The sequence below is a fragment of the Labeo rohita genome, unplaced genomic scaffold (genome assembly GCF_022985175.1).
Source record: "Labeo rohita strain BAU-BD-2019 unplaced genomic scaffold, IGBB_LRoh.1.0 scaffold_150, whole genome shotgun sequence".
In the NCBI taxonomy this organism is placed as follows: Eukaryota; Metazoa; Chordata; class Actinopteri; order Cypriniformes; family Cyprinidae; genus Labeo; species Labeo rohita.
In genome coordinates, this window is record NW_026127670.1 from 114047 (window position 1) to 141570 (window position 27524).

The 27524-nt window shown below is 36.0% G+C and overlaps 2 protein-coding genes across 12 annotated transcripts; one reads left to right on the forward strand and one right to left on the reverse strand.

Annotated features, from left to right (window-relative positions):
* Positions 1-50: 50 nt before the first annotated feature.
* LOC127158431 (NACHT, LRR and PYD domains-containing protein 12-like) lies at positions 51-20058 on the reverse strand. 11 transcript variants are annotated; one of them, XM_051101560.1, is made up of 14 exons: positions 20006-20056; positions 19033-19112; positions 13806-13892; positions 13477-13590; positions 13027-13140; positions 12121-12234; positions 9387-9500; positions 7505-9301; positions 6922-7095; positions 3163-3336; positions 2368-2541; positions 1479-1652; positions 974-1152; positions 52-609 (listed from the first exon to the last, which is right to left on the reverse strand). In XM_051101560.1, coding segments are annotated over exons 3-14 (3180 nt in total). In that variant the 5' UTR covers positions 13856-13892; positions 19033-19112; positions 20006-20056; the 3' UTR covers positions 52-607. The 11 variants fall into 11 exon arrangements, with proteins under 11 accessions (XP_050957524.1, XP_050957517.1, XP_050957516.1 ...); XM_051101559.1 differs by lacking the exon at positions 19033-19112 and having other exon boundaries at positions 20006-20058; XM_051101563.1 differs by lacking the exon at positions 19033-19112 and having other exon boundaries at positions 13806-13887; positions 20006-20052.
* Positions 20042-26476, forward strand: LOC127158429 (tapasin-related protein). The gene is made up of 8 exons (XM_051101556.1): positions 20042-20231; positions 20573-20755; positions 20838-21110; positions 22378-22707; positions 22801-23130; positions 23285-23377; positions 25117-25136; positions 25385-26476. The coding sequence occupies exons 1-8, from the start codon at positions 20042-20044 to the stop codon at positions 25397-25399; spliced, it is 1434 nt and encodes a 477-aa protein (XP_050957513.1). The 3' UTR covers positions 25400-26476.
* Positions 26477-27524: the final 1048 nt, after the last annotated feature.

A 27524-nucleotide genomic window follows, 5' to 3' on the forward strand; every position in this document is an offset into this window, starting at 1 on the left:
CTTGTTTCTGGTTTCCCGTATTTTCCGGTTTGCCTGTCTTCTGGAGACTGTTGTTAAGATTGTTTGCCCTGTGATTTTGACCCTTTGCCTGGTATTTGGATTATGATAGTTGATTACCCTTGGATCTTCAACCCAAGTTTTGAAGCAGTTTGTAACAAAATACACTTCATTTAATTTTCAAATAATGTGTAATTTATTATATTATATTATTGTTCAAATCATCCTGGTTGCCAGATTGGACATCTTTGTGGGCCAAATGTTTGACACCACTTCATTTAATTTTCAAATAATGTGTTATTTATTATTTTATATTATTGTTCAAATCATCCTGGTTGCCAGATTGGACATCTTTGTGGGCCATATGTTTGACACCACTGTTCTACATTGTAGACAATATCTAGTGAATCCAAAATGATTCTGCACACAGTTTCACGGGCCATTATCTATAAAACAAGACAATAAAAAAGACGACACACATGACAGTGTGATGCTGTGTGTCTGTGTCTTCAGTCTCTGTTGATTGTGTGACTGTGGCGTCTCTGTAGTGGCTCCTTATTCACCATCAGCTGATCCTGAAGAAACTGGACTGACGTCTAAATACTGAGAGTCCTACAATAAAACACACAGACAGACACATATGAGTATGAGATATTACTACTGTCACATCACATCAGCAGAGCCATTTCAGAAAAACACGATTTATACATATTACAGCCAGAGATAAGAATGAACAACTGATCATAGATTAATAACTGTGAATGATCAACAACTTTCTCATTATCATTTAAACACAGAGACACTGGAATAGATGAAACTATTCATATATTCATAGATCATCACAGAATTAAACAGATTAAAATTACAGAGACTAAAGTGGAGCTTAATTATTATCTTTTATTCTCTAATTACACACATATGAGGCCTGTTACTAAACTTGGGAAATTTTAAAAGATTTAAATCATAATATACTTACAATAGTGTAATATCTCCAGATTATAATGTTGATTATGTTTCAGATCAGAGAGTAACTTTACTCCTGATTTTCGTATTTTATTCGCAGACAGACTCAGTTGTCTCAGGTGTGAGGGGTTTGATCGCAGAGCTGAAACCAGAGCAGCACAACCTTCATCTGTGATGCTACAATCCCTCAACCTGTAGAGAACAATGACAAACTCTGAATTGTAGTTCAAGTGTCTTTAGTTAGGTATAATGACAGAGTTGTTACACAGAGATGCAATTACACAGAGATGGCAGGTGAAGGAATATTAATCAAACTAGCAAAAGCAACTGAAGATCCAGTCAGTGTTTGGTCTGCCAAAAACAGGAGCATTCATCTTCAGTCATCAGAGTCATTTGTTCTGAGATTAAGTGTGTTTAATGAACACTTATTTTACAAGCTTTAATATTAGAATTTTACATTAAAGAACAAATCTTACTGAAGACAAAGACATGAGAATGAGACAGAGAGATGATCTTACAGCAGTATCTCCAGTTTACAGTGAGGATCCTCCAGTTCAGCAGAGAGAAGCTTCACTCCTAAATCTCCCATTTCATTTCCAGAGAGACTCAATTCTCTCAGGTGTGAGGGGTTTGATCTCAGAGCTGAAGCCAGAGCAGCACAACCTTCAGCTGTGATGCCACAATCATACAACCTGTAGAGAACAATGACACACTCTTCACTCTCTCAGATTAGATCAGTTTAGCACTAAATCCATTAGCAATAATATGCAAATTAGCAATAGCATACATATTATTGCTAATATGCAAATTAACAATATATGCATTTTTGTTTACTAATTTGCATTGCTAAGAACTTCTTTCGGACAACTTTTTTTTTATTTTCTCAATAAAAAAATCGCCAACAAAAATTGTTATCGTCCACCCCTATTTGAGAGACAGTCTTTCTGTGCACGCTTCTGCTGTGTGTTAGTCAGTGTGAGCACTGCATTGTGTACTTCACTGCTTATTGTGCTTGATAACTTAACATTGAGCATGTCCCATGCACATTTATTCTCTCATTCATGCATTTTTCTTTGTTGCTCTTATGTTAGCTGTATGTAACTTTCAAGTAATACTGTGCTACACAGAAAAATTTGCACACCTCGAAATAAACCATATAGCAAAATCTCTAATGATAAGCATTTTATTCGTTAAAGATATCATAGATACATAGCATCAGTGTTTGGGCCAAAAGCAGGAGCAGCAGCTCATGTGATGTGATGGAGATGAAATCTTCATGCATCAGTGTCATTTGTTCTGAGACTTTGTGTGTTTACTTAACATTTATTTTACAAACTTGAAAATTGACATTAAAGGACAAGTCTTACCGAGTACAAAGACATGAGACTATCAAAGAGATGATCTTACCGCAGTGTCTCCAGTTTACAGTGATGATCCTCCAGTCCAGCACAGAGAATCTTCACACCCAAATCTTCTATTTTATTCCAAGACAGATCCAGTTGTCTCAGGTGTGAGGGGTTTGATCTCAAAGCTGAAGCCAGAGCAGCACAACCTTTGTCTGTGACACCACAATTACACAACCTGTAGAGAACAATGACACTCTTCACTCTTTCAGATCAGATCAATTTACCTTTGAATTCATTAGTAAAGAGAAAGTGTAAAATAAAAGCACTGTTTGATGGATCACAGGACTGAGATCTAAAATGTCAGAAAAAAACATGACCATAAAACATCTAATGACTAATTTAAGAAAGAAATATATTTCTTTATTGCACTGTATTTTTATGCAAAATGTCTTATGTAGACATTTATGCAAATGTATTTTATTAGTCAAACTATTCACTACATAGCAAAATTATTTATATCTATACTAAAATGTACATGTCAAATTTTAATGAAGTCTACATTTATTATTAGAATAAAAGACAAAAATATTGTGAAATATTAAAATTTAAAATGACTATATTTATTTCAATATATTTTAAGACATAATTAATTGCTGTTATCAAAGCAAGTTTTCACCATCAATATTCCAGTCTTTAGTGTCACATGGTTAAACCTTTGACAGGAACTTTTGACACACTATATTAAGTGAATTATGCTTAAAACAAGTACAATTATCTGCCAGTGAGGTAAGTAAAATACTGGGTGATTTCTTTTCAATTTCACAAATATTTTACAGTGTGTCATAAATAATCTTACCACAGTTTCTCCAGTTTACAGTGAGGATCCTCCAGAATAGCACAGAGAAGCTTCACACCCAAATCTCCTATTTTATTCCAAGACAGACTCAGTTCTCTCAGGTGTGAGGGGTTTGATCTCAGAGCTGAAGCCAAAGCAGCACAACCTTTGTCTGTGACGCCACAACTATACAACCTGTAGAGAACAACGACACTCTTCACTTTCTCAGATCAGTATACATGAAGGAAAGAGTAGTGTAACTCCAGTATATTTAAGTAAGTAAGTATATTTAAGTAATATTTGTATTTGTTTACACTCACAGCACTGATGTAAAAAGCTTCAACATTTTGACTTTTGGTACTCTTTTTGTGATAATCCTGTTGCAAAACACACTTGTGCACTTGTAAATGCACTGAGGTGGGAATGAAGCTATTTTAGTGGTTGATGCCTGACCAGCAAAATTAAATAATTTCTTTGTGTGATGACGCTACACAACAGCTTTGGGAAAACAATGGCACAGCAGGAGACTGTGGAAGCTACCTGCTCATCTAACAACACAGAAGACACAGGAAGCCAGGGAGGACAACAGACTCTTCTCATTCAGAGGATGATTCACTGTCCTCCCGGCTCGTGCAGGGAACGACACACTCTGTTGTAATGTAATGCTCAGTTTTATACAGTAATGTCCCTTCTGTAGATGTAACTCCTTTTCATAAACAAATGGTACAGAAGTACAAAGGCAGCGTTTTATAGCATTAAAGTTACACAAAATATTTTATGATGAGATTTTGCTCTTAGCCAAAACTATTTGCTCTGGAACAAATAGGAGATTAATGAGACTAAAGATTGCCCTGTTAGATTTACCCAAAACTAATTATATCTTATGTTTAACCACTATAGAGACATCAGAGCACTGCTCTTGGCGGGTTCATGAGTGCTGAATGACCTTGAGCTTACATCTACGAAAATAAATATTTTCAAATCCATGTTAACTTTATTAACACATCTTTGAAGTCTAAACAAGTACATTCACACATACAGGCCTTTGTACCATTAAACATCCTGCAAGTTTCATAGCTTAAAACCTTCTTCTCATTTTAAACAAAGCATTATTTAATCAAGCTTGTTTTGGATCTGAGAGGCTAGATGATGTCACCCAGGTACAAACATTTGCATAAACACTTCCTCCAGAGCAAGGCATCAACGAATAGTCATCTTCTCTCCATAGGCTTGATTACGCTGAATGAGAGTGTCGTGTAGCAGTTTTTCTCTGGTTGTGGTTTTATCCAGTAAAGACAATTAGCCCATATACATTCACATTGTGTCAAAAGCAAATTACAATCACTGCTGCTATCTTGTCTACACTGGATACAGTATACAGATGCACATTTGCTTTCTGACACAGTCCACACGCTTGAGTCTGTTATCAATTGAACAAATGGAATGAAAGAATGTTTGCTTTGACGCATTTTTAAACAGCTCATTCGCATCTTTGTACAGATAATAGAGGGATCCCAGCTTAAGGAACAAGTGGACAGTTCATTTTTACTGGCATTGCAAATAGTGTTTGAGGATTGATCAGAGCATTTCATTTTGTAAACGAGGCACAGTGTCCTGGAGAGTTCACAAAGAAACATTTGTTGAAAGTTGAAGCGGTACTAGATCTGACTGCAGTTGCATCACAAACCGTACTGTAAGCAAATTGTTGGACTTGTCTTGGACTCATTGGTATTTGGACTTGCCAAATATTCTAGTTCATCTTGACCGAGTCCAGCAATATTTTTTTTTCTCTTGTGCGCGTTGCGTGAAGGCATCAATCATTTTCATTTTGTATTAAACAGACCTTTTATTAACAAAATAAGATTACACCATGCTACAGGCCTAATATAAAATAATAAGAATGTTTATTAGTAAAATGAATAAAGCCTGGAGGCATGGAATATACCTTGATGTAAATTAAATAAATAAATTACACAAAAATGTAAAGAAAATAGGAATTAGCAAACACTGTGGAACCAAGTAAATAGCCTAATAAACAATTATGAAAAAAACTTCCAAAATCACCATAGATAAATTGCCACGTCATTTCAAAATCCAAAATATTGCCAAACAAGTGCTTTTGCATTTAATTTTAAAACTAAATCTTCCACAATCCTCTGGCCTGTCGCATCTCACTTTTCTTTCTCACTTTTCATGTGATAAATGAAATTTGACTCCTGCTGCTGATCTGTGATGTAACTGTTGTTCTGCACGCTGCATTGATCAGCTGCATTCAGTTTTTAATTGTTTGTTCTCTAACGAACTAAATGATTTATATTCCTACTATTAAAAATGGCCACAGCATAACACCATCAACACTGAATATCGCAGCAAGCCTACAGTATATATTCCCCGGGGGAAGTGCAGCAAGTGTCACACCTATATTATATGGCCTAAGGCAAACAGCACACAAATGTATGCACACCCGTGTTTATGTTTGCTACACAGCCTTGCTTGGGAGGGCTCTTGAAAAAGCTGTTTTGGTTTATTTTTTGGTTACACTGTGCTACAGATTTTTTAGAAAATGGGTCTCGAAACTCTGTCCTGGAGGGCTGGTATCCTGCAGAGTTCAGCTCCAACTCTAATTAAATTAAACCAGCTAATCAAGGTCTTACTACAGTGGATATAAAAACTCTACACACCCCTGTTAAAATGGCAGGTTTCTGTGGTGTAAAAAATTAAGACCTAGATAAATCTTTTCAGAATTTTTTACACCTATAAACTGTACAACTCAACTACTAAAATAATGTGGTTGCATAAGTGTGAATGAAAAATGAATGAAAAGACGAGAAGAAAACTGGTCAGGGAGGCTGCCAAAAGGCCTACAACAAAATTAAAGGAGCTTCAGGAATTTCTGGCAAGTACTGGCTGTGTAGTACATCTGACAACAATCTCCCGTATTCTTCATATGCCTGGGCTATGGGGTAGGGTGGCAAGACAGAACATCAGACCCCAGCAAAATTTTCCAAAAACACATTTTAAGTCTCCCAAAAGCACGTGGGAAAATGTGATATGGTTTGATGAATCCAAGATTTAAATTTTTGGCCATAATTCCAAAAGGTATGTTTGGCGCAAAAACAACACTGCACATCACCAAAAGAACACCATACCCAGAGTGATGGCAAAACTTAATCTTTCAGCATGACAATGACCCAAAGTATACATCCAAATCAACAAAAGAATGGCTTCACCAGAAGTAGTTTAAAGTTTTGGAATGGCCTAGCCAGATCCCAGACCTAAATTCGATTTAAAATCTGTGGGGTAATCTGAAGAGGGTTGTGCACAACAGTTGCCCTCTCAATCTGACAGATTTGGAGTGTTTTTGCAAAGAAGAGTGGGCAAATATTGCCAAGTCAGGATGTCTGATGACTTAGTGCTGTAATAAAATTGAAAAGTGCTTCAACAAAGTATTACTTTAAGGTTGTGCACACTTATGCAACCACATTATTTTATTTTCTTATTTTTATTTTTTACCCCCCTAAAAGATTTCAGTTTGTTTTTCAATTTAGTTGTACATGTTATAGATTGCAATAATGTTGGAAAAAGTTCCAAATGATTCAGCTTAGTCTCATTTTTTTTTACATCACAGAAACCTGGCATTTTAACAGGGGTGTGTAGACTTTTTATATCCACTGTACCTCCTTCAAGACTGCGCTTGCTTCAACCAGCCTTCTACTCCACTGAAATAGATTGTTTCAGTCTTTATTTATTCATCCACACTAGTCTACCTCACAATCTTACCGCAGTTTCTCCAGTTTACAGTGAGGATCCTCAAGTCCAGCAGACAGCAGCTTGACTCCATAATCTACTAGTTTATTCCTAGTCAGATCCAGTTCTCTCAGGTGTGAGGGGTTTGATCTCAGAGCTGAAACCAGAGCAGCACAACCTTCATCTGTGATGCCACAACTATACAACCTGTAGGGAACAATGACACTCTTCACTCTCTCAAGTAAGAGCAGTTTAGCATTGAATCACTGTTAAAAATAAAGTACAAACTTAAAACTCAAATCAACATGGTTGGTTTGGTTGAATGGATCATTGGACTGAGATCTAAAATATCACAGATTAAATGATGAGCCTCATTAGAGAAGGACAAATAATATTTGTTGCAAAATGTCAGAGGTTTAAAAATTACAATTAAACCTGAATAATTTATTCATGTGCCGCCACTCTGACTCTGAATCTTACAGTGTCACTGATTTGATATAAATCTTCAATGCTGCAGATGTTATTCAGAGTTTAGTGGTCAGTGGCTTTATGAGTTTTTAACTTTGATTTTCTTCATGTTTTAACCGTGAAGTGATTGTTTCTTAGGGATACTTACTGAACTGATCTGGATTCTTTAATCACAGGCAGTAGCTTCCTAAGAACTTCCATATTTTCAGGGTTATTCTTTTCTTTAACAAATTTATCAAGACGAAACTCATTCAGTTCCTCTTCTGTTGTCAACAACACAAAAACTAAAGCTGACCACTGAGATGAAGACAGTTTGGCTTCCTTTATTCTTCCAGATTTCAGATACTGTTGTATTTCATCCACTAGTGAATGATCACCCAGTTCATTCAGACAGTGGAACAGATTGATAGATTTCTCTGAGGAGTCAATGGTCCTGATCTTCATCTTGATATACTCAATTGTTTTGTTATTGCTCTCAGAGCTGCTTTTTTTTAGTGTCATTATTTGTTGTAGGAGAATCTGATGAGACTCCACTGACAAACCCAAAAGGAACCGCAGGAAAAGATCTAGATGTCCATTTTTACTCTTTAGAGCCTCATTCACAGCTCTGTGATGTAGCTCAGATAATGATGAATTGAGTTGAAACCAGTCCTTCACTTTAGACCACAAACTCTGTCTGGTGATGGGCTCAAACACATTTCTGTTGTGGTTTGTAAGGGAGAGGTGCACATACAGAGCTGCTAAATTTTCCTGAATGCTCAGATGAACAAAGCAGAAGACTTTCTTCTGATACAAGCCAAACTCCTCTCTGAAGATCCGAGTGCACAATCCTGAGTACACTGATGCTTCTGTCACATCAATGCCACACTCTCTCAGATCCTCTTCATAGAAAATCACATTGCCTTTCACAAGCTGCTGAAAAGCCACTTTCCCCAGTTTGAGGATCATGTCTTCATCTGACACATTTTTCTCATAGTCCTTCTCATGTTTTATGTTGGTCTGAAGGATGAGGAAACGTGTGTACATTTGAGTGAGAGTCTTGGGAATCTCTCCAGTCTCTGCTCGACTCAACATCTTCTCTAGAACAGCAGCTGAGATCCAGCAGAACACTGGGATGTGGCACATGATGTAGAGGCTCCTTGATGACTTCAGGTGTAAGATGATCCTGTTGGCCAGACTCTGATCACTGATTCTCTTCCTGAAGTATTCCTCTTTCTGTGGCTCATTGAAGCCTCGTACCTCTGTCACTCGATGGACACACTCAGAGGGGATGAGATCAGCTGCTGCTGGTCTGGAGGTGATCCAGATGAGAGCAGATGGAAGCAGATTCCCCACAATGAGGTTCGTCAGCAGCACGTCCACTGAGGCTGATTCACTTACATCACACAACCTCACATCACTCTGAAAGTCCAGACACAGACGACACTCATCCAGACCATCAAAGATGAACAACACTTTATATTCATCACTGGAAATTTCCATATCTTCAGTTTCAGGGAAAAAAGCTTGAAGAAGATCTAAAAGACTGAGTTTTTTGTCCTTCATCAGGTTGATTTCTCTAAAAGGAAGTGGAAATATGAGCTGGATGTCCTGATTCTCTTTCCCTTCAGCCCAGTCCAGGATGAACTTCTGCACAGAGACTGTTTTTCCAATGCCAGCGACTCCCTTTGTCAGCACAGTTCTGATGGCTTTGTCTTGTCCAGGTAAAGGTCTAAAGATATCATTGCACTTGATGGCTGTGTCCTCTGTTGCTGCTCTCCTGGATTGTGTCTCAATCTGTCTCACCTCATGCTCATTACTGATCTCTCCGCTTTTACTCTCTGTGATGTAGAGCTCTGTGTAGATCTCATTCAGGAGTGTTGGGTTTCCCTGGGTCACTGTTCCCTCATACAGACGCTCAAACTTCTCCATCAGATTTGATCTAAATGTGTTGAGGACTTCATCCCTGGAAAATTAAAATTCTGCATTATTAAATAAGATAAGCCAATATATTCTGTATCATCAGATAATCTTTTACAGAAATATTAGACCTGAGATCAGTCTTTGTATGTTCACTCCTATAATCTAATGGCTGATTCATAGACAGGTCACTCCTTTTAGACACACAGCTGGACTCTGGTTCTGATCTCTTCTGCTGAAATGAACTATAACAGAGAGAGTGATTAAAGTGAATCATTTCAATAACCATATTTAAAGTACAATGAACTATAGCAAAACAGATTTAATCCTTTATGATAATCATTTTCTTTATATTTTTATAAAATGATAAACTTCACATTTCAGCCATTTTTAAGAAAATGGACAAGTCAAAAGCATTAATTATTATATTAATTATTACAGACTATTATTATCAATAAATTATCATATTAATTAAATAACACATAAATTAGGTGTGTGCCATTTTGACAACAAATTATATCTAGATTTTTTTGTTAGTGTGTCATTTTGCTGGTATCTTAAGGACTAGGAGAAAACGGGGATGAAAGTACCATTTTTCCGAAAAACATAATTTAAAAAAATATGTTGTAGACAGAGATACATTTTTGCTGTGGCCTATAACTCAGAAGTGTGGTCTATCAATACCAGGTGGTATTTTGTACAAATGTAGAAAGACTTCAGTATAATTTTACTTTGAACAAGTTGCACATTGTTACTTTTGACCCCGTTTTTTGGGACGAAAGTAACACACAGGCAGGTCAAAAGTAACAACAATACAAGCTAGATTTTTTTTTTTTTTTTTTTTTTTTTTTTTGTAATTTGTTTTTATTAAATATACACGACTATGACCTTGTTAAAATGTAACTGCAAACATATTTTGTCCTTTATCTTTGCAAAAAATTATTAGATTTTCATTTTAAATTTAAGTTTCATCAAAACTTGAATTGTTTAAAATATTTATGTATTCAATGTATTTTTTTATAAAACATTTTTAACTGAATGAACAATATGAAAACTAAATAAATCAGTATAATATAAATTCTCAACATAATGTAACAGTAGGCCTATTCATGTTTCCATCCAGTTGTTGTATGTATAAATTCGAAATGTGCATAAAAATCTGGAAACACTGCAAATTCATAGGTGGAGGTGGAAAAGCTAATGTATCGCTAAAACCTAAATATGACTAAAGTAAATCCAATGTAGCAGCTGCCCTGGGACTGATGTTCCTGACAGATAGGCCCATGTCCAGAAACGCCCTCTCATTAACATCTGACTGAAGCAGACCTCTGTCTGTCTTTCTGACCCTCACTCTTGGCATATTCTTTTGATATAATACGATCTAAACATGTTATATAAATTATGCAAGATACAGAAAGTCACCACATTAGCATGCAGCGGGACAAAAGAAACACCTGTTGTCACTGTAGGGGGACAAAAGTAACAAGTGTTACTTTCGACCCAACGGGAACTTCTGACATCTAAACCTGATTATACTGAAAAACTCTGAAAATTCAAACTTCAGGATGTATTACAGCACTAAATAACATGCAGACTGATCATTACTGTGACACACAAAATGAGAAACACAATACAATTAATTTGAAAAAAATTACAGCTTCCATAATTTACTTATTGTATTCGAAAACTGCTTTTCGGACCTAACTGTGAGAAACAATGATGAAATGATGTGATATTTCTCAGCTCCATCAAGGGTTGCGTGCTGAATGTGCTGTCATAGCTTGGACACCAAATGTAGTCTGGGCTCTGAGAAAATCGCTGTGAATAGCTGACTTCTGAATTTTTTTAATTTTCTTGTGTGATCAGTTCACAGCAGTGATAAAAAAAAATTATCTTTTCCAATAAGTCTCAGTTGATTTTACCTTTTATAGGCATTTTACCTTTATAAAGCCATTTCTCTAAAGGTGTGTATCATCTTTTGAGTCAAATTTTTACATTTAACAAAATGTATCGATCCGAAATGCGGTTGTAAACAATCCCAGCTGAGGAAGAAGGGTCTAATCTAGTGAAATGATCAGTTATTTTCATTAAAAAACTACAATTTAAATACTTTTTAATCTTAAATGCTCGTCTCGTCTTTCTCTCCCTGAACTCTGTGTATTCTGACTCAAGACAGTTAGGGTATGTCGAAAAACTCCAGTCATATTTTTTCCCTCAACTTCAAAAATCATTTCAAAATCATCTTACATTGCTGCAGAAGTTCCGACCCAGTCTTTGCAAAGTGAACATGCAAAGCAGATCAAACACCCTTAACAAAAAAGGTAAAACAGCGATATAGGGTGATTTTGAAGTTGAGAGAGTTTTTCGACATACCCTAACTGTCATGAGTAAGACAAGGCAGAGTAAGACAAGACGAGCATTTGACATCAAAAAAATATATAAATTGTATTATTTTTGTGAAAATAACCGATTGTTTTGCTAGATAAGACCCTTCTTCCTCAGCTGGGATCGTTTTACAACTGCATTTGGGATCGTTTGAGGCCGCATTTAAACTGCATTTTGGAAGCTCAAACTCGGGGCACCATATCAGTCCACTATATAGAGAAAAATGCTGAAAAGTTTTCCTCAAAAAACTATTTCTTTACGGCTGAAGAAAGAAAAACATGAACAAAATTTTGTGCTTTCACAAATGCATCTTTCTGTGTATTGTTAAAATATCAAATAAAGAAAATTAAAAAAATCAATTACCATTAGGGGCCTATACAAGAAAAAAATCCTCATATATTATGAAAAATAATATATAGCCTATTCTGATAATTATTTATAATGCCATAATGCAATAATTATATTTATATAAAAATGTACCTGAAATCTGTATTTGTATCTCCACACTTAAACTGTATTGGATGTCCCATAGATGCGTCACTCCTCATAGACACACAGCTGGGCTCTGCTTCTAACATCTTCTGCTGAAATGAACTATAACAGGGAGAGATTAGTCAGTCCTTTGAATTATATTTTATATATAAATTATATTTAACAAAGTACATACTCATTGTAATGGCGATCTATTTCTTGCAGTTCTCTGTTATTTCCATAGAGACTGGCACAAAGGATTTAACGTGTAAACCGTAAACTTGAAGTGTAACAGTTTACTTTTCGTTTGTCAGGATACAACAAAAACCAAAAAGCAAACTTAAGAACTATTTACACTTTTTCAAACTTCAAATAAGATATGGTTTCAAAGAACAGTCAAAAGACTGTCTAACACCAAGCCTTTCCTTCTTCTTCTTATGGTTCAACAGATGTTATGCATACTCATTACGTATGAAATTGAAATGAACCAATGAAAAGTCATGCATGCAATACAAATATCACAGAATATGCAAACTATACTTCAAATGACAATAACGATCACTCTTAATAAAAATAATATAATATTATGGAAACACAAAACAAACTTCTTAATGTTCTTTATGGCTCTAACACTCACATAATATTATTATTTAACCAATCACTTTAAAGAGCACTTCATGATCACTTAATTTACACAATTTTAAGACAAAAGATGTTAAATTTATCTGAGTGATTTTACTAATGCATCTCTCTGTGTAACACTTTATGTTAAAATATCAGATAAAGATAAAAAAAAAATCTAATAACAATAGGGGCCTATACAAGAAAAAAAATACTCATATTATAGAAAATACTATATACACTATTCTGACCATATAAAATGACATGCTATAATTATATTTATATAAAATTTACCTGAGATCAGTCTTTGTATCTTCACTCTTAAACTGTATTGGATGATCCATAGACACGTCACTCCTCATAGACACACAGCTGGACTCTGATTCTGTTCTCTTCTGCTGAACTGAACTATAACAGAGAGAGATTAAAGTGAATCCTTTGAATTAGAATATTTAATAACATACATACTCATATTATTTAAACAATCAAAGAGCACTTCATGATCATTTAATTTGCACTGTTTTATGATAAAATGTGTTAAATTGATTTGAGTACTTTCATAAATGCATCTCTCTGTGTGACACTGTACAGTGTATGTGAAAATAACACATAAAAATAAAAAAAATATTGTTTACCACTAGGGGTCCATACAAGAAAAATGTATCATATATTGTAGAAAATACTTTATACACTATTTTGATAATATAAAATGTCATGCTATAATTAGATTTATAAAAAATGTACCTGAGATCAGTCTTTGTATCTCCACTCTTAAACTGTATTGGATGTCCCATAGACGCCTCACTCCTCATAGACACACAGCTGGACTCTGCTTCTGATCTCATCTGCTGAACTGAACTATAACAAAACAGATTTAATCCTTTATGACGATAATAATTTTATTTGAAGGTCTTTAAATATTTTTTCATCAAAAACATTCCATGAATAGGCTTTTTGACATTTTTTAAATAAAATCTTCATTTTTAACTTAAAACCCCCCGACACAAAAACACGATCGAGACTCCCATCTACCATCATTTAAGGTGATTTAATACAGTTTTTATTCGAAGTACCTGCATCGTGGAGAAAAATCTTCACCTCTATTTGTTTGTGTGTTATCCATGATGAAACAGAATCTGATCTCCAGCACTGAATCTGAACTGACAAACAAACACAATAATTCAGCTGAACGCAGGTTCAGAGAGAAACAGGATCATGAGACCCGGCGTTCACTCAGATACACAATGTTAGTCATGTGTTAACAAATGATCAAATAAACCACAGACAACACGAAACACCAATCAAACCACGTTCATCTGTTTGCAAAAGAAAATATTGAAACATGAAAATATATGTCCTTGAAATAAATTATGATTGCGGAAGTCACCTGTAAATCACCACATCAGCACTCATCACTCACCTTATTTACAAACAGATTCACAAAATCCACCGCTTTTCTATAAAGTAGCTACACGCAAAATCATGGCTTTTATAAAGGTTTCCGAAACTCTGATATTCCGTATAAAATCGATTGATTATAGCTGTTTAGATAAAAAAAAAAAAAAAACATCAACTCTGAAAATTTGCTTTCGGTTTTTATTTGTGATACGAAAAACAACGATGGCGTTGACACTCAACACACCTGTAGTGCGTAAGGGAGCGTCTTTAAACTCCACACACTGTGGGAAAACGTTTCAGATGACAAATTCATTCGTTCAAATAACGTGCACGTTTCAGTATACAAAATCAATAAAAAAGCATTTGTACAATGCTTTAGATTTATTGCATAATCTTAAGTTGCGTATGTTTCAAAGCTCACACTTCATCTGACCAGTACAAATAGCCTACAAGTGTTAACTGCTTCACAACAACATCTCATAAACACACAAATTGCATTTGAGGATCCTTAGATCATTCACTTAATAAATTATAATAATATATTTGACTGACAAATAAATAAATAAATAAATAAATAAATAAATAAATAAATAGACTAACAAAAATATTAGACATGTCTGTATCTCTCTGTATTGGCCTTCCATCCACACTCCTGTTGTTTCCGCACGCTTTGAGTTTGAGCTCCGTCAACTGACTTTTACTTTCATTTAACTGACCATTTCCTTGTATGGTGCATGCTGCATATTACTGATATTAACTATATGGCTCAGCGTTATCGTCTGGGCAGAACTATTGTTCCAGCCACCAAATATAGATTCACAAATAGCCTGCCTGATTTATCTCAACTGTTCTGTATACCCATAAATACACACAAACTAGACAAAATGACTAGCAACATGGGCACTATTTTCTCCAATTCATTAGAAGCTGTTGCCCCCATCAAATTGAAAAAGGTTAGAGAAAAACGGACTGTGCCATGGTATAACAGTATTACACTAAGAGTCAAATGGAGAAAAACTAACTTGGAAGTTTTTACAATTGCGTGGAAAAACAGTATGTCCAGATATAGACAGGCTCTATACGCTGCGAGCATATCCAAAAACTCATAGAAAATATCCAAAACAATCCAAGGTTTTTATTTAGCACATTAACAAAAGATTAACAACTTGCCACTCAGTCTAAATATTCCCCTACAGTTTAATAGTAATGACTTTATGAATTTCTTCACTGACAAAATAGATAACATCAGAAATACAATAACAAATGTAGATTCTACAGCATCTGATATGTCAGCTTCTTTCACCACACCCAAAAAAACTGCAGTGCTTTACAACAATAGAACAGGAAGAGCTAAATAAACTTATCACTGCGTCTAAACCAACAACTTGCCTATTAGATCCTGTACCCACTAACTTACTGAAATGCTTCTTACTTGTAGCAGAAGAACCGCTTCTCAATATTATTAACTCGTTATCTTTAGGTCACGTCCCAAAACCATTCAAGCTGGTGGTTATTAAGCCTCTTCTTAAGAAACCTCTCTTACAGACTCATTTCTAATGTTCCGTTTATGTCTAAAATCTGCTCAACTGTGCTCCTTCTTGCAAAAAAAAAATCTCTCTATATATATCTTAGAAGAAATTCAGTCAGGTTTCAGGCCCCATCATAGCACAGAAACTGCACTTTATTACGGATTACCTGCTTCTTGCATCAGACCAAGGCTGAATCTCATTGCTAGTTTTACTTGATCTTAGTGCTGGGTTCAACACTATAGATCATAACATACTAATAGATCGACTACAAAACTATGTGGGTATTCAAGTGCAGGCTTTATGATGGTTTAGATCCTACCTGTCCGATCGCTACCACTTTGTTTATCTAAACGCGATTTGGTAAACTGTTACTGTAAAACTCTACCCACAAATCCCTACATTTCTCAGTGTTTACATCATGTGTTCATTTAGAAAGCACCAGCATTCAATATTGTTCACTCAAGTCTGCAGAGTTTGAGCTCAATTAGCACACAATTGCCCAAGTGGAAAAACTAGGAGTCAAAATTTATCACACACCAATTAGAACCTTCGATGGAGATAAAAGGGCCAAAGTCAGCTTACTGTTTGGTGCATTTCTCAGATCAGAAATTAAATTCTCAAAACTACCTGTTCAACCTCCACATCATCTAGTCACTTGTGCACATTATAAAATGTTTCTAATTTTTTTGAACAAGTTGCATTTGCTTTGGTACGTTCATGAAACTGATTATGCAACTGATTTGTCATAATCACTTCCTATTGCCATGTTGCTCAAAATGTATTACATGTATATAGTTCTCTGTGCTAGTCTTACCCCTCAAAACATCAAGTCATTAGCTCATTGCATATGTCTTTACAGTAAATGCTACATTTTTTATCTAGTTGTAATAAACTGTCAAGCATATTCTACACATTTCTATTAGACTTTTTGTAAATTTGTCATGAATTGTTCAAGTGAATATTGACTTTCACTAATGTAGAGACTACAGATCAACCAATGATAAAGCAGTTCTCTGAAATAGCTCAAAGGCACTTCTCAACATCTCATGAACCTTCAACTGGAAAGCATATATAGACAAAGGACAACACAAGAGTTACAAATTCTGACAGTGGACTTTCTAATTTATATTTCCGCCTTTGCCCCTATTTCTTTTTCTTTTCTATTTCACAATGACTTTGTAATGTATTTTCATGTTATTAATTTATTTTTTATTTTTTGTCAGACCACTAGTAAAAGGGTAACTGTGAATCCTATCTGGTCTTTTTCAATCAATATCCTGCATACAATAATGTGTAATTTCGAAGACGAAGAGTGAAGGCCTGTCTCAGACCAAAGACAGGATGCTGGGGCAGAACAATTATTTTTGTTGTTGTTTGCTGTTCTACAGTAGAATAAATTAAGGATTAAAACACTTGCAAATGCATACATTTGTTGTGTTCATCATGTGAATTGTTTTTTTTCCAAGCGACACTTATTACCAGTCTTCGTAGTTGTCACGAACCTGGTCGGTGTTCTGCGGACCGCTCACCACCAGATGTTGCTCTCACTCCATTATTACACACAGACTGTTGCACCACACCCCGGACTACATTCCCCGTCATTCTACGCGCTGATTGGGTCAACACCTGTGACCAATCAGCGGCACTATAAAAGCCCCGGTCTTTCCCCATGCAAGCACGGAGTATTGTGATTAGTATTGTTGTTGTATTTACTGTAGTTCCTAGTTCCCAGTTTTCCCAATATTCTGTGACTTTTCCTAAGGCAAGTCAACTTAAAGCTGTGTTTTCTGTGTCAAGTCAAGTCAGAGCTGCTGTTCCTGTGTCAAGTCAAATTACAGCTATCGCTCCTGTCTCAAGTCAAGTTACAGCCATCTTTCCTGAGCCAAGTGCTGTCAGGATGGCCGCCACACCAGAGCCACTGCACAAGATGGCCGCCACGCCAGAGCCTGTCGCCAAGATGGCCGCCACGCCACAGCCTGCTCATGTCATGTCAGCCAAGCCACAGCCTGCTCAGACGATCTCAGCCAAGCCGCAGCCTGTTCACGTCATGTCTTCTGCTCCTGAGTCTGCACCCATCATGGCCGCCCTTCCTGAAGTGGTTCCTGAGTCAAGTCACATTACAGCGGCTGTTCCTACTGAGTCAAGCAAAGTCACAGCCGTGGTTCCTGAGTCAAGCAAGGTCACAGCCGTGGTTCCTGAGTCAAGCCAAGTCAGAGCTGTCGTTCCTGAGTCAAGTGAAGTCATTGATCTTCACAAGCCAGGTCAAGTCACCGCTGGTCTTCACGTGTCAGATCAAGTCACTGCTGATCTCCATGAGCCAAGTCAAGTCACCGCTGATCTCCATGAGTCAAGTCAGGTCACTACTGATTCTCACAAGCCAAGTCAAGTCACCGCTGGTCTTCACGTGTCAGATCAAGTCACTGCTGATCTTCACGAGCCAAGTCAAGTCACTGCTGATCTCCAAGAGTCGAGTCAGTTCACTACTGGTCTTCACAAGCCAGGCCAAGCCACAACCAGTCTTCACGAATCAAGTCAAGTCCCAGTCCGCCCCTGAGGTCACGTCTGTTAATGAGTCTGCTCCCGAGATCACGCCTGTTCACAAGACGGCCCCGGAGGTCACAGCTGTTAATGAGTCTGCTCCTGAGATCACATCTGTTCACAAGTCTGCCCCAGAGGTCACGTTCCTAGGATAGCAAAGTCCACTAAAGAGCTTTTTCGCATTTGGCACAACAGCCTTACTGATAATGTTTGGAGTTCGGACACACTCTCTCTGTTTAATTCTAGATTAAAGACACATCTCTTTAGCCAGCCATTCAAATAGTGCATCTTATAATCTTGTATTGCAGTTATATCTGATCAAATGCATATCATTATTCTTTAGCTTGGGTTAAACAAATCATTTTTGCTTGGTTGAACAGCAGCTACGCTAATTATGTCCCCTTTTGTTCCTCTGTTTTGACATCTAGGTAACTAGGTAACTGGGAATTACACAAGCTTCAGTCTGGATCCAGAACACCTAAGAAGAGATGATGCCAACCCCTCAGAGGACCTCAGATGATAACAACCTGGAAACAATATACAGCACTACCAAATTTTGCTTTTGATTGCAACATATAATTCATTACTGTTAATAGTGTTCATTGTCTGTTTGATTACATCATTAACTGATCTTTATCATATCTGTGCCATATGTACGTTAACTTAACATAGTCACCACTAGTAAGCTACTACTAAATATATTGTACAAACTTTAATTTTCTGTAAAGCTGCTTTGCAACAATTTGTATCGTGAAAAGCGTTATACAAATAAACTTGAATTGAATGTCCTCTTAGCACTTCTGTTAAAAATAGAGAGTAGTATCATTTTCTTTACTGGTGAAACTGCAGCAGGGTCCCCTTAACCCAGGAGGACGGCCCTGCATCAGCCTGGGACTGAAACTAGAATGCAGAATGCTGTAAAACATGACAAACAAACATTGACAAACATTATGTGATCTTTCATTTAATATAGAAGAATACAAAGAAAATTTGTGACATACTCAGAGTTATCTAGCAAGACGCAGTGAAATAATGCGGTTGCTCAGGGGCCTCAGTAAGAGGGATGAAGTGTGCGTCTGAGTGGACATTCACAGATTCAACATTCATTTTATGTTGTAAGACTTATAGATGGACAGATTGATAGACCTGCACTATCTATCTATTCACACATGTATACATGTATTTGTATGTATACAGACAGACACACGCACACATACATACAATATTGTTTGGTCAGTCTATAGAAGTCTATGGAAAGTCCCCACAATTCACAAAAACAAACATGTGTGAATTGTGGGGACTTTCCATAGACTTCCATAGATTTTATACTGACCAAACCATATTGTCTATCCCCTAACCCAACCCTAACCCTAAACCTAGCCCAAACAGAAAACATGTTTGCATCCTTACACTTTCAGATAAACACCATTTACTATCTTTAATCATTTTTTAACATTGTGGGGACCACAGGCCACACACACACACACACACACACACACACATACACACACACAGTGCACTGATTCTTACGTTCTTAGAGCATAAAATAAATGCTGAATGAACGTGCAGTTTTTTATACACTGCCCCCCACATACATACATAACAACACTCATTTAACCCACACATATAATATATATAAAAATATGTAAATTTGCTGTTAGCTAAGTAATAACGTGTATGTGTGAAGTTTAAAACACTAAGCGAGTCGAACTGTTGTTTATGCACATGAGCACAAACGACGCACATATTCTTAAAAGTTGTGAACGTTTTAAGTCTTTGGTAAAAACCAAAATATTTTTTTTACTTACCGACACGGCATACAACTTCGTTTTTAAGCAAACAATATGAACGCTTCTTCCAGTTTCAAAATTAATAAGAATGTGACGTATTTGGACACGGGCGTGGTTTGTGACGTCGCGCTTGGTGACAAAACGAAAGAGAAAGTAAATTGCTTGCATGGCGGACTGGAAAGATCGAGATCAAACATTATGTTTTGGACTTTTGACGGTCTTTTCCTTGCACTTTTATGCTTAGGTATTTATAAACGTGACTTGTGAAAAATTATTGTTGTAGTGTCACTGACTTATTTTCCTTCTTTTACCTCTGTACTCATGTAATGTAATATTATGCAAAAGGTGTGTTTTATTTATAGATCGGATCTATTAAGTACATTAATGCATAATAATTTTGAAGGAAATATCTATTAGACGTGAACGTCACTTTTATATAGCAAGGGTGTTTATAAGGGGGCTGTGCATACTAGTACCTATTTTTCTAGTTTTGTTTAGCTCCACATTTCATGTACAATTAATTGAGAGTTTAATATATCCTGCTATTCTTTTCCTTTAATTTACTGATTTGTTTGTTTTGAACAGGTGTAAATGGCTCACAGTCTCTGTATGATCTGCAGTGGCTTCCTTGTTCATTTGTAGATGAGAAAGTACATATAAATGAAAAAGGCCACATAGAAACCGAATATTTCACCAGAGAGGCTGTCCTTCACTTTGGAAATGTTGGTGACAAGCCTTTACACCCTACCATTATCTTCCTCGTCACAGGTGAGTGAAAGTGATTTGAAGTTACTTATAACCTTAATATATCCTTTGCTACTGTGTTTATTTGTTGTGTATTATAATGCAGCCTCTAAAGTGGATATGAGGCATTATTTGGAGGGAACTGAGGATAAACTACTATGTGAGATCCGTAGATACAGCACTGGAAGGAATGTAATGCGTTGGCCTACTGCAGGAGCACAAGATCATGACGTCTGGTTCACCAGTACATTACGCCATTCAGAAGGCTTGTTTGTAATCACCACCTTCCTCAGACACACAACTGTGGCTCCTGCTGAAGTTAAGGAGGACTTCCTGCAATGGAATAAAATCAATGACAGGGATCTCCTGACAACATCAGGTAACAATCAAGCAGGGTTGTTTCCTCCTAGGAGGCAATGGAGGCAGTGGCCCCTTTAAAAAAAATTGGATGAGAACATAATCCAGAGTACGAAAATAAAACAATGCAAATGATTGCACTATTACAGTTGTTATTTTGGAATAATCCTCAAAAGGCACTAAATATAATGTATTTGTCAACTTTGATCACGTGTACCTTAATAACCAATCAGGTTAGTAGACAGTAGATAGAAAAGGTTACTTTTTTTACTTTAAGTTGGCTTGAGAAAGCCAGACCAGAAAGTTTGAAAAGTTTAAAAAAAGTTTTAAAGAATTTAAAAGTTTTTAGGATTTTTTTTTTTTTTTAAGTTGGATGGTTTTCAGTCTGAAATAGTTTGAAGTTTAAAGTAGTTTTAAGTTTGAATGTTTTGTTGGCAATACAGTCTCAGATTATAATGATTAGCAAGTTACTGAGATGTTTTAACATGATAAGCAAGTTGCTAGCATGTTTCTAGCATAATTAGCAAGTTTGAATGAGTTTAAACGGATTATAAATAATTATAAATTATAAATACAGTACATAGAAGGGAAGTTTGACTGAGTCTCAAAGGATTCTGGAAGTTTTGTCAGTTGGAGTTTGAATAGTGTTGCTCATTTGAACATTCCGTCAATGTAAGTCTAAGGGATTTTTCCCAGTTTTAATAATAAGTTTTAGGAAAATAGTAAGTCTGATCAGTTAGAAAAGATTTAGCAACTCAGTCAGACCAGTCTGAAGATCTGGGCTGAGTTTGGAGTTTGTAGAGTTAAAGCTCTAGGAGGAGTTAGCAGTCAGAAATTTTAGTCTCAGAAGAAGAAGAATTGTAAGTTTAAGTCGGATTTCAGTAAGTCGGTTTTCTCAAGACAACTTAATAAAGTATATTTATAATGCAATGCCTGTATCACTGCTTTATACTATAAAATATGTTACGTGCCACATTCTGTGTAAGCTGTCACATCATCTCAGAAGGATTTACTTTAAACACTTGAATGACGTAATGGAATGTAAAAACATGTTATTAAATGTGGTATTTACATGTGCTTTCATATGTAATACACAGAGCCGTAGTTCACTAAGAAGCTACGCAAACAGCTGCCATTATCGCAAACGATTTCTTTTGATTTCATAATCGCGCAATAATACCGTCTGTGATTTTTGTCTCCTCATTGTCAGCACCACCGCAGTCAAGGAGCTATACTTTTCACTTATATATACCCAACCATATTTTAGTTCTTCCATATGTGTTTTCCAGCTGCGATGGTTATTTTGACCCGGACTCCGTCCGTGGAGGTGGGACTCCTGAAGGAGCCAAACCTGGACTGTCGGTTTGCAGTGGATCATAAACTGCCTCATGTAACAGTGGAGTGGAATCTGCAGAAACATGGGAAGCGCAGCACACTCTTCAGCTATTCCAGCCGCACAGGGAAGATTGAAGGCAGGGGAGTGGCTGTCAAGGCCATCGCTGCTGGAAATGTCTCCTTTAAACTTCCACCCACCAGAAAAGACAGTGAGGGCACATATATCTGCTCTGTGATGGTTCCTCCTCTCATTGGCAGCCTTGATATTCCACTTACACTAAGTGGTGAGATGACAAATTTCTTTTGAAAGTCATACAGGTTTGGAACAACGTGAACTATGACTTAAAGGTTTCTTGTTTCTCTTTCAAACTCCACAGAACAACCCCGTGTGTCTATAAACGTGGACTCCACTTTGTCTGTGGTACTTGGTACGTACCAGAAGCTAAAATGTGATGCAGAGAGGTACTATCCACTGGACGTAAGCATTGAGTGGTACCGTGAACCACCTGGAGGCAGCCCTATACCTTCACTCCTGGAGAATGTTCTGCACTCCAGTCATCAACTTCATAAAGATGGCACACACTCGCTCTCAGCCATTTTCTATCTGCGGCCTAGAATGGAGGACTCTGGATATACGTACACCTGCAGAGTGTCCCATCAGTCCTTGCTCACTCCCATTTACAAGAGCTTTTCCCTCATAGTTACAGGTGAATCAGATGCAACACAAACACAGAATTATTCACACAAATGTAGTGTCCTTGAAATTAGATATTACAAATAACCACTAGGTGTCAGGCATTATGTTGCATTACGACAGATTTTCAGCACTATTCAATATACTTGTTTGTTTGTTGATCACAGATCCTGACTCTACCTTGTGGTATATCACAGAAATTGGATTCATAATTGCCATGGTAGTAATTTTTTGTTATCTGCTGCCTCAGTATCTTTCAAGTAAGTAATTTGTTGTAAAAAAAAAAACATTTTGAACTTTATTGTGCATGCCTCATTTTAATTGTTATTATTTGTTTGGGGCTTTTTGCATCCCGAAAACACTATACATCTTATATTCCTATTTGATCAATATGGTCACATTAGCATGTTTTTTTTTTTTTTTTACTTAGATGTATATAAAATTTCCAACATGAAAATAAAAATCAAACAATATTTTTAGCCAAAATGTGTCAATATTTTGCAAAAAGCAATTTTTGCTTTTTGCACATTTATAAATTATAAATAGGTTGTTATATAAATAATTAAAATATTTGTTATTGTTAATATATGTTGAATAAATAATACAATTATTTAATAAATATTTTGCAAAAATATTGTAGACAATATGTAGACAATTAATTGTAATATTTAAAATATATTTTAATTATTTAATATTTAGGGTTTTTTTGTTTATTATTACTATAATTATTGTAGTTATTAAAATGTAATTAAATATATAAATACATTGTTATTAATTCAAAATATATTTGTTATGTATATATATATATATATATATATATATACACATATAATTTTATTTTAATATATATACACTGTGGTATACCTGTAACGGAGAGTGAGTGACGAGAGACGAGCGGATCCACATGCAAACTTTTATTAAAGAGACGAGACAGATACATGGTCGAACTTGCAGGGTCAAACAACATAGCAGACAGGGATATCGTAGGCGAAGCACAATCGGAGTCCGTGAGTCAGGCCTGGGTCGAACAGGAGCGAACGGGAGCAATACAGATAATCCAGAGAGAGTAAACGATAGTCCAGGCGAGAAGTCAAAACACGGGAATAGGAAACTAGGAACTCGGGAAACTAGGGAACGCTAACAATACAACAATACAATCTAACAATCCGTGGTTGCAAGGGGACAGACCGGGGCTTTTATAGCGCCGCTGATTGGTCGCGGGTGAAGTGTAATGGCTGATGGGGAATGTAGTCCGGGGTGTAGTGCAACAGTCTGTGTGTGAAAGGGCGAGAGTGACATCTGGCGGTGAGCGGACAGCGGGACACCGACCAGATTCGTGACAATACCATGGCATGGCACCTTGTAGCATGTAAAATAAATAAATACATACGTGACATAAAAATATCTGACATGTCTGACATAAAAATAAAATATTATTAATAACATAAAAAAAATAATAAAACCCGGAACAATATATTTTAGCTTTTTGCAAAATATTGATTTATAGATTATAAATAAATTGCTATAGAAATTATAAATATATTTGATATTGTAAATAAATATTATTTTAATATTTACTGTAACAAATAAATACATTTATTTTAAGATTTAAAATGTATTTACATTTTATGAATATATTTAATTATTTTATTTGTTATTTAATATTTAGGGTTTTCTTAGTTTTTATTATTATTATTATTATTTATTTTTATTTTATTTTTTTATTTTTTTTTTGTTATGCACAATGTTCAAACTGTTTCCCAATTTATTTGTCTTAGAGGAAAACAAAGTAATATACACATTTTATAGAAATATCTCAGAATCGTGGTAACAATTATTTGTCATCACTAGACAGTAAGAGTATGGCTGATAAGTAAAGAAGTAATTAAGGCAGTCTGTCAAAGGTTAAATGTTATCTTGAATAAAAACATTGCTTCACCTTTCACTTATTCTGTTTACCTGTGCAAGTCTCATGTTCTTAATATTTTCCCTTTTTTAGGAAGAAGATCAGCAAAAAAGGTAAGAATGAAGGTTGGAATAGAAGAGTAACAATAACATTTCTACCAAAATCGATTTACACAAACCCCAACTGTGTATGACTAAATATGATTAAGATGAATGGGCTCTCTAAACTGTTTGAGTTTGTGCATGTGTGCGTGCTGTGCGTTTTACTGACATATATGTGGAAGTGTGACGTAAGTGTGTGCGTCTATTTGCCGTATGTCCAGTCTAACGCTGTATGTTTACCTTATGTCTCATATGTACAGAGGTTTTTTCTCTGAGGATTTCAACTACAGCACCATGGAAACTGACAACACATCCCTCCCCTCATCCCTGCAGTTTTCTCCTGCTGCTGCGTTCGCCAAGTTCAGGTTTCATGAGAAAATAGGAAGTGCATTGTGAGGTCTAATTCCAAACCTCATGATTCAATGCTTCATAAAATTACAGTTGAACCAACTATGGACTATTTTAATAATGTCCTCACTGCCTTTCTGGGCCTTGAATGTATCAGTTGCATTACTGTCTATGCCAGGTCAGTAAGCTTTTGTATTTCATCCAAAATATCTTCCGTGTTCTGAAGATGAAGGAAGGTCTTACGGGTTTAGAAGTGACATGAGGATGAGTAATTGTGACATAATTTTCATTTTGGGGTGAATTATCTCTATTAGGCACTGTGACTCTTTATGAACTGAAGAAGAATTGGTTTGTGGATTTCTGTGTTATATTGTTTTTGACATTTATACAATTTAATGTCAATTTGTGTTTTGGATATGGATATTGATGCTGCTATTTACTCGTTTCAAAGTTATGTTATTTTGCTTGTTTTAAGTTAATGCCATATCTGAACACAAACCTGGAACACAAAACAGTTATAAATAAGCTTTCCATTGATGTATGGTTTGTTAGGATAGGACAATATTTGGCCGAGATACAGCTAACTGAATATATGGAATCTGAGGGTGCAAAAAAAATCAAAATATTGATCGCCTTTAAAGTTAAAAAATGAAGCTCTTACTAATGCATATTACTAATCAAAAATTAAGTTTTGATATATTTACAGTAGGAATTTTACAAAATATCTTCATGGAACATGATCTTTACTTAATTTCCTAATGATTTTTGGCTTAAAAAAAAACAAAAAAAAAAACTTTTGACCCATACAATGTATTTTTGGCTATTGCTATAAATATTCCCCAGCGAATTAATACTGGTTTTGTGGTCCAGGGTCACATACTGTATATGCTTTGATAAAAAAACAAATAATAATAATAATAATAATAATAATAATAATAATAATAATTGCACTTACAGTACATGCTTTGTTAGGATGAATAAGCAACTGTTGTAAAAGTTAAATGTCTGAGTTTGACAATGGTTAATAAAGAATGTTGCAACATCAAGCGAAGATGAGCCAGATGAATATTACGATGAAGAAAAGGGACTCCTAGACACAGAGAGAATGTAAGTGACAAAGGAAGGACATCCATCATGAGTCACAGACATTGACGAGTAATTGTAATTGCCCAAAAAGTATTATAAAAAGGTCTGAGGAGTAAACTCTTCTTCAGATGCTGACTGCATTAAGCATGAAGGACACCTGATACCCTAATGAGGGGGGCTTAACAGCATCTCCAATACTGCTGTGAGTACTTTATGGTGCAGGCTAGATTTGACTATCTTTACCCTACCTGAATAATCATAGAGTTAAAGGTGTAAGATAAAAGGACACACCAATGAACATGGCGCCCAATTTTGCAGGGTTTGAGTTTTAAGGTGAAAGTCTAGATACCACATTGAAGAGCTGTCAGTAAGCCCCAAAGAGACCAATCCAGGATTCGGTCATACTAATCCAGAGGGTATTAGTATATTCCAGTCCAGAGAAAGGACTGAAGGGCCAGGAAACGGGATTGCTACCCATGAGACCTAGAGGAGTCTAGAGGGGCTATAGAGTTGAAAAACCTGAAGTAGGGGATGCTCTACAGTGAAAAAAATCCCAGAGAAAATCCGACAGTATCTCAATATAGGCATATACGTACATTACGTAGGGGGGAACACAGGGTGAAGGCCTGGGAGAAAAGAGCCTTAAAGGAGAAGTCGACTTCCAGAACAACAATTTACAAATAATTTACTCACCCCCTTGTCATCCAAGATGTTCATGTCTTTCTGTCTTCAGTCGTGAAGAAATTATGGTTTTTGAGAAAAGCATTTCAGGATTTTTCTCCATATAATGGACTTCATTGGTGCCCCGATTTTGAACTTCCAAAATGTAGTTTAAATGCAGCTTCAAAGGGCTCTAAATTTGTATACTCAGAACGTGGGCGGAACTACAGACCCAGTGTTTACTAGGTCTGTCAAACGGTACAGGGTTCGGTACTTTCGGTACCGAATTTTTAAAAACATCCATTT

What these genes read in the sequence shown, in the direction of transcription:
- LOC127158431 (XM_051101559.1), bottom strand. An exon ending in GATACAAATACAGATTTCAG is followed by an intron (nt 9,501 to 12,120) that starts GTACATTTTTAT and finishes TCTCTGTTATAG; the next exon opens with TTCATTTCAGCAGAAGAGAT. An exon ending in AAAGAATCCAGATCAGTTCA is followed by an intron (nt 7,096 to 7,504) that starts GTAAGTATCCCT and finishes TGTTCCCTACAG; the next exon opens with GTTGTATAGTTGTGGCATCA.
- LOC127158429 (XM_051101556.1), top strand. Translation starts at nt 20,042, where the DNA reads ATGAACGCTTCTTCCAGTTTCAAAATTAATAAGAATGTGACGTATTTG. An exon ending in CATTATCTTCCTCGTCACAG is followed by an intron (nt 20,756 to 20,837) that starts GTGAGTGAAAGT and finishes ATTATAATGCAG; the next exon opens with CCTCTAAAGTGGATATGAGG. An exon ending in TATTCCACTTACACTAAGTG is followed by an intron (nt 22,708 to 22,800) that starts GTGAGATGACAA and finishes CAAACTCCACAG; the next exon opens with AACAACCCCGTGTGTCTATA.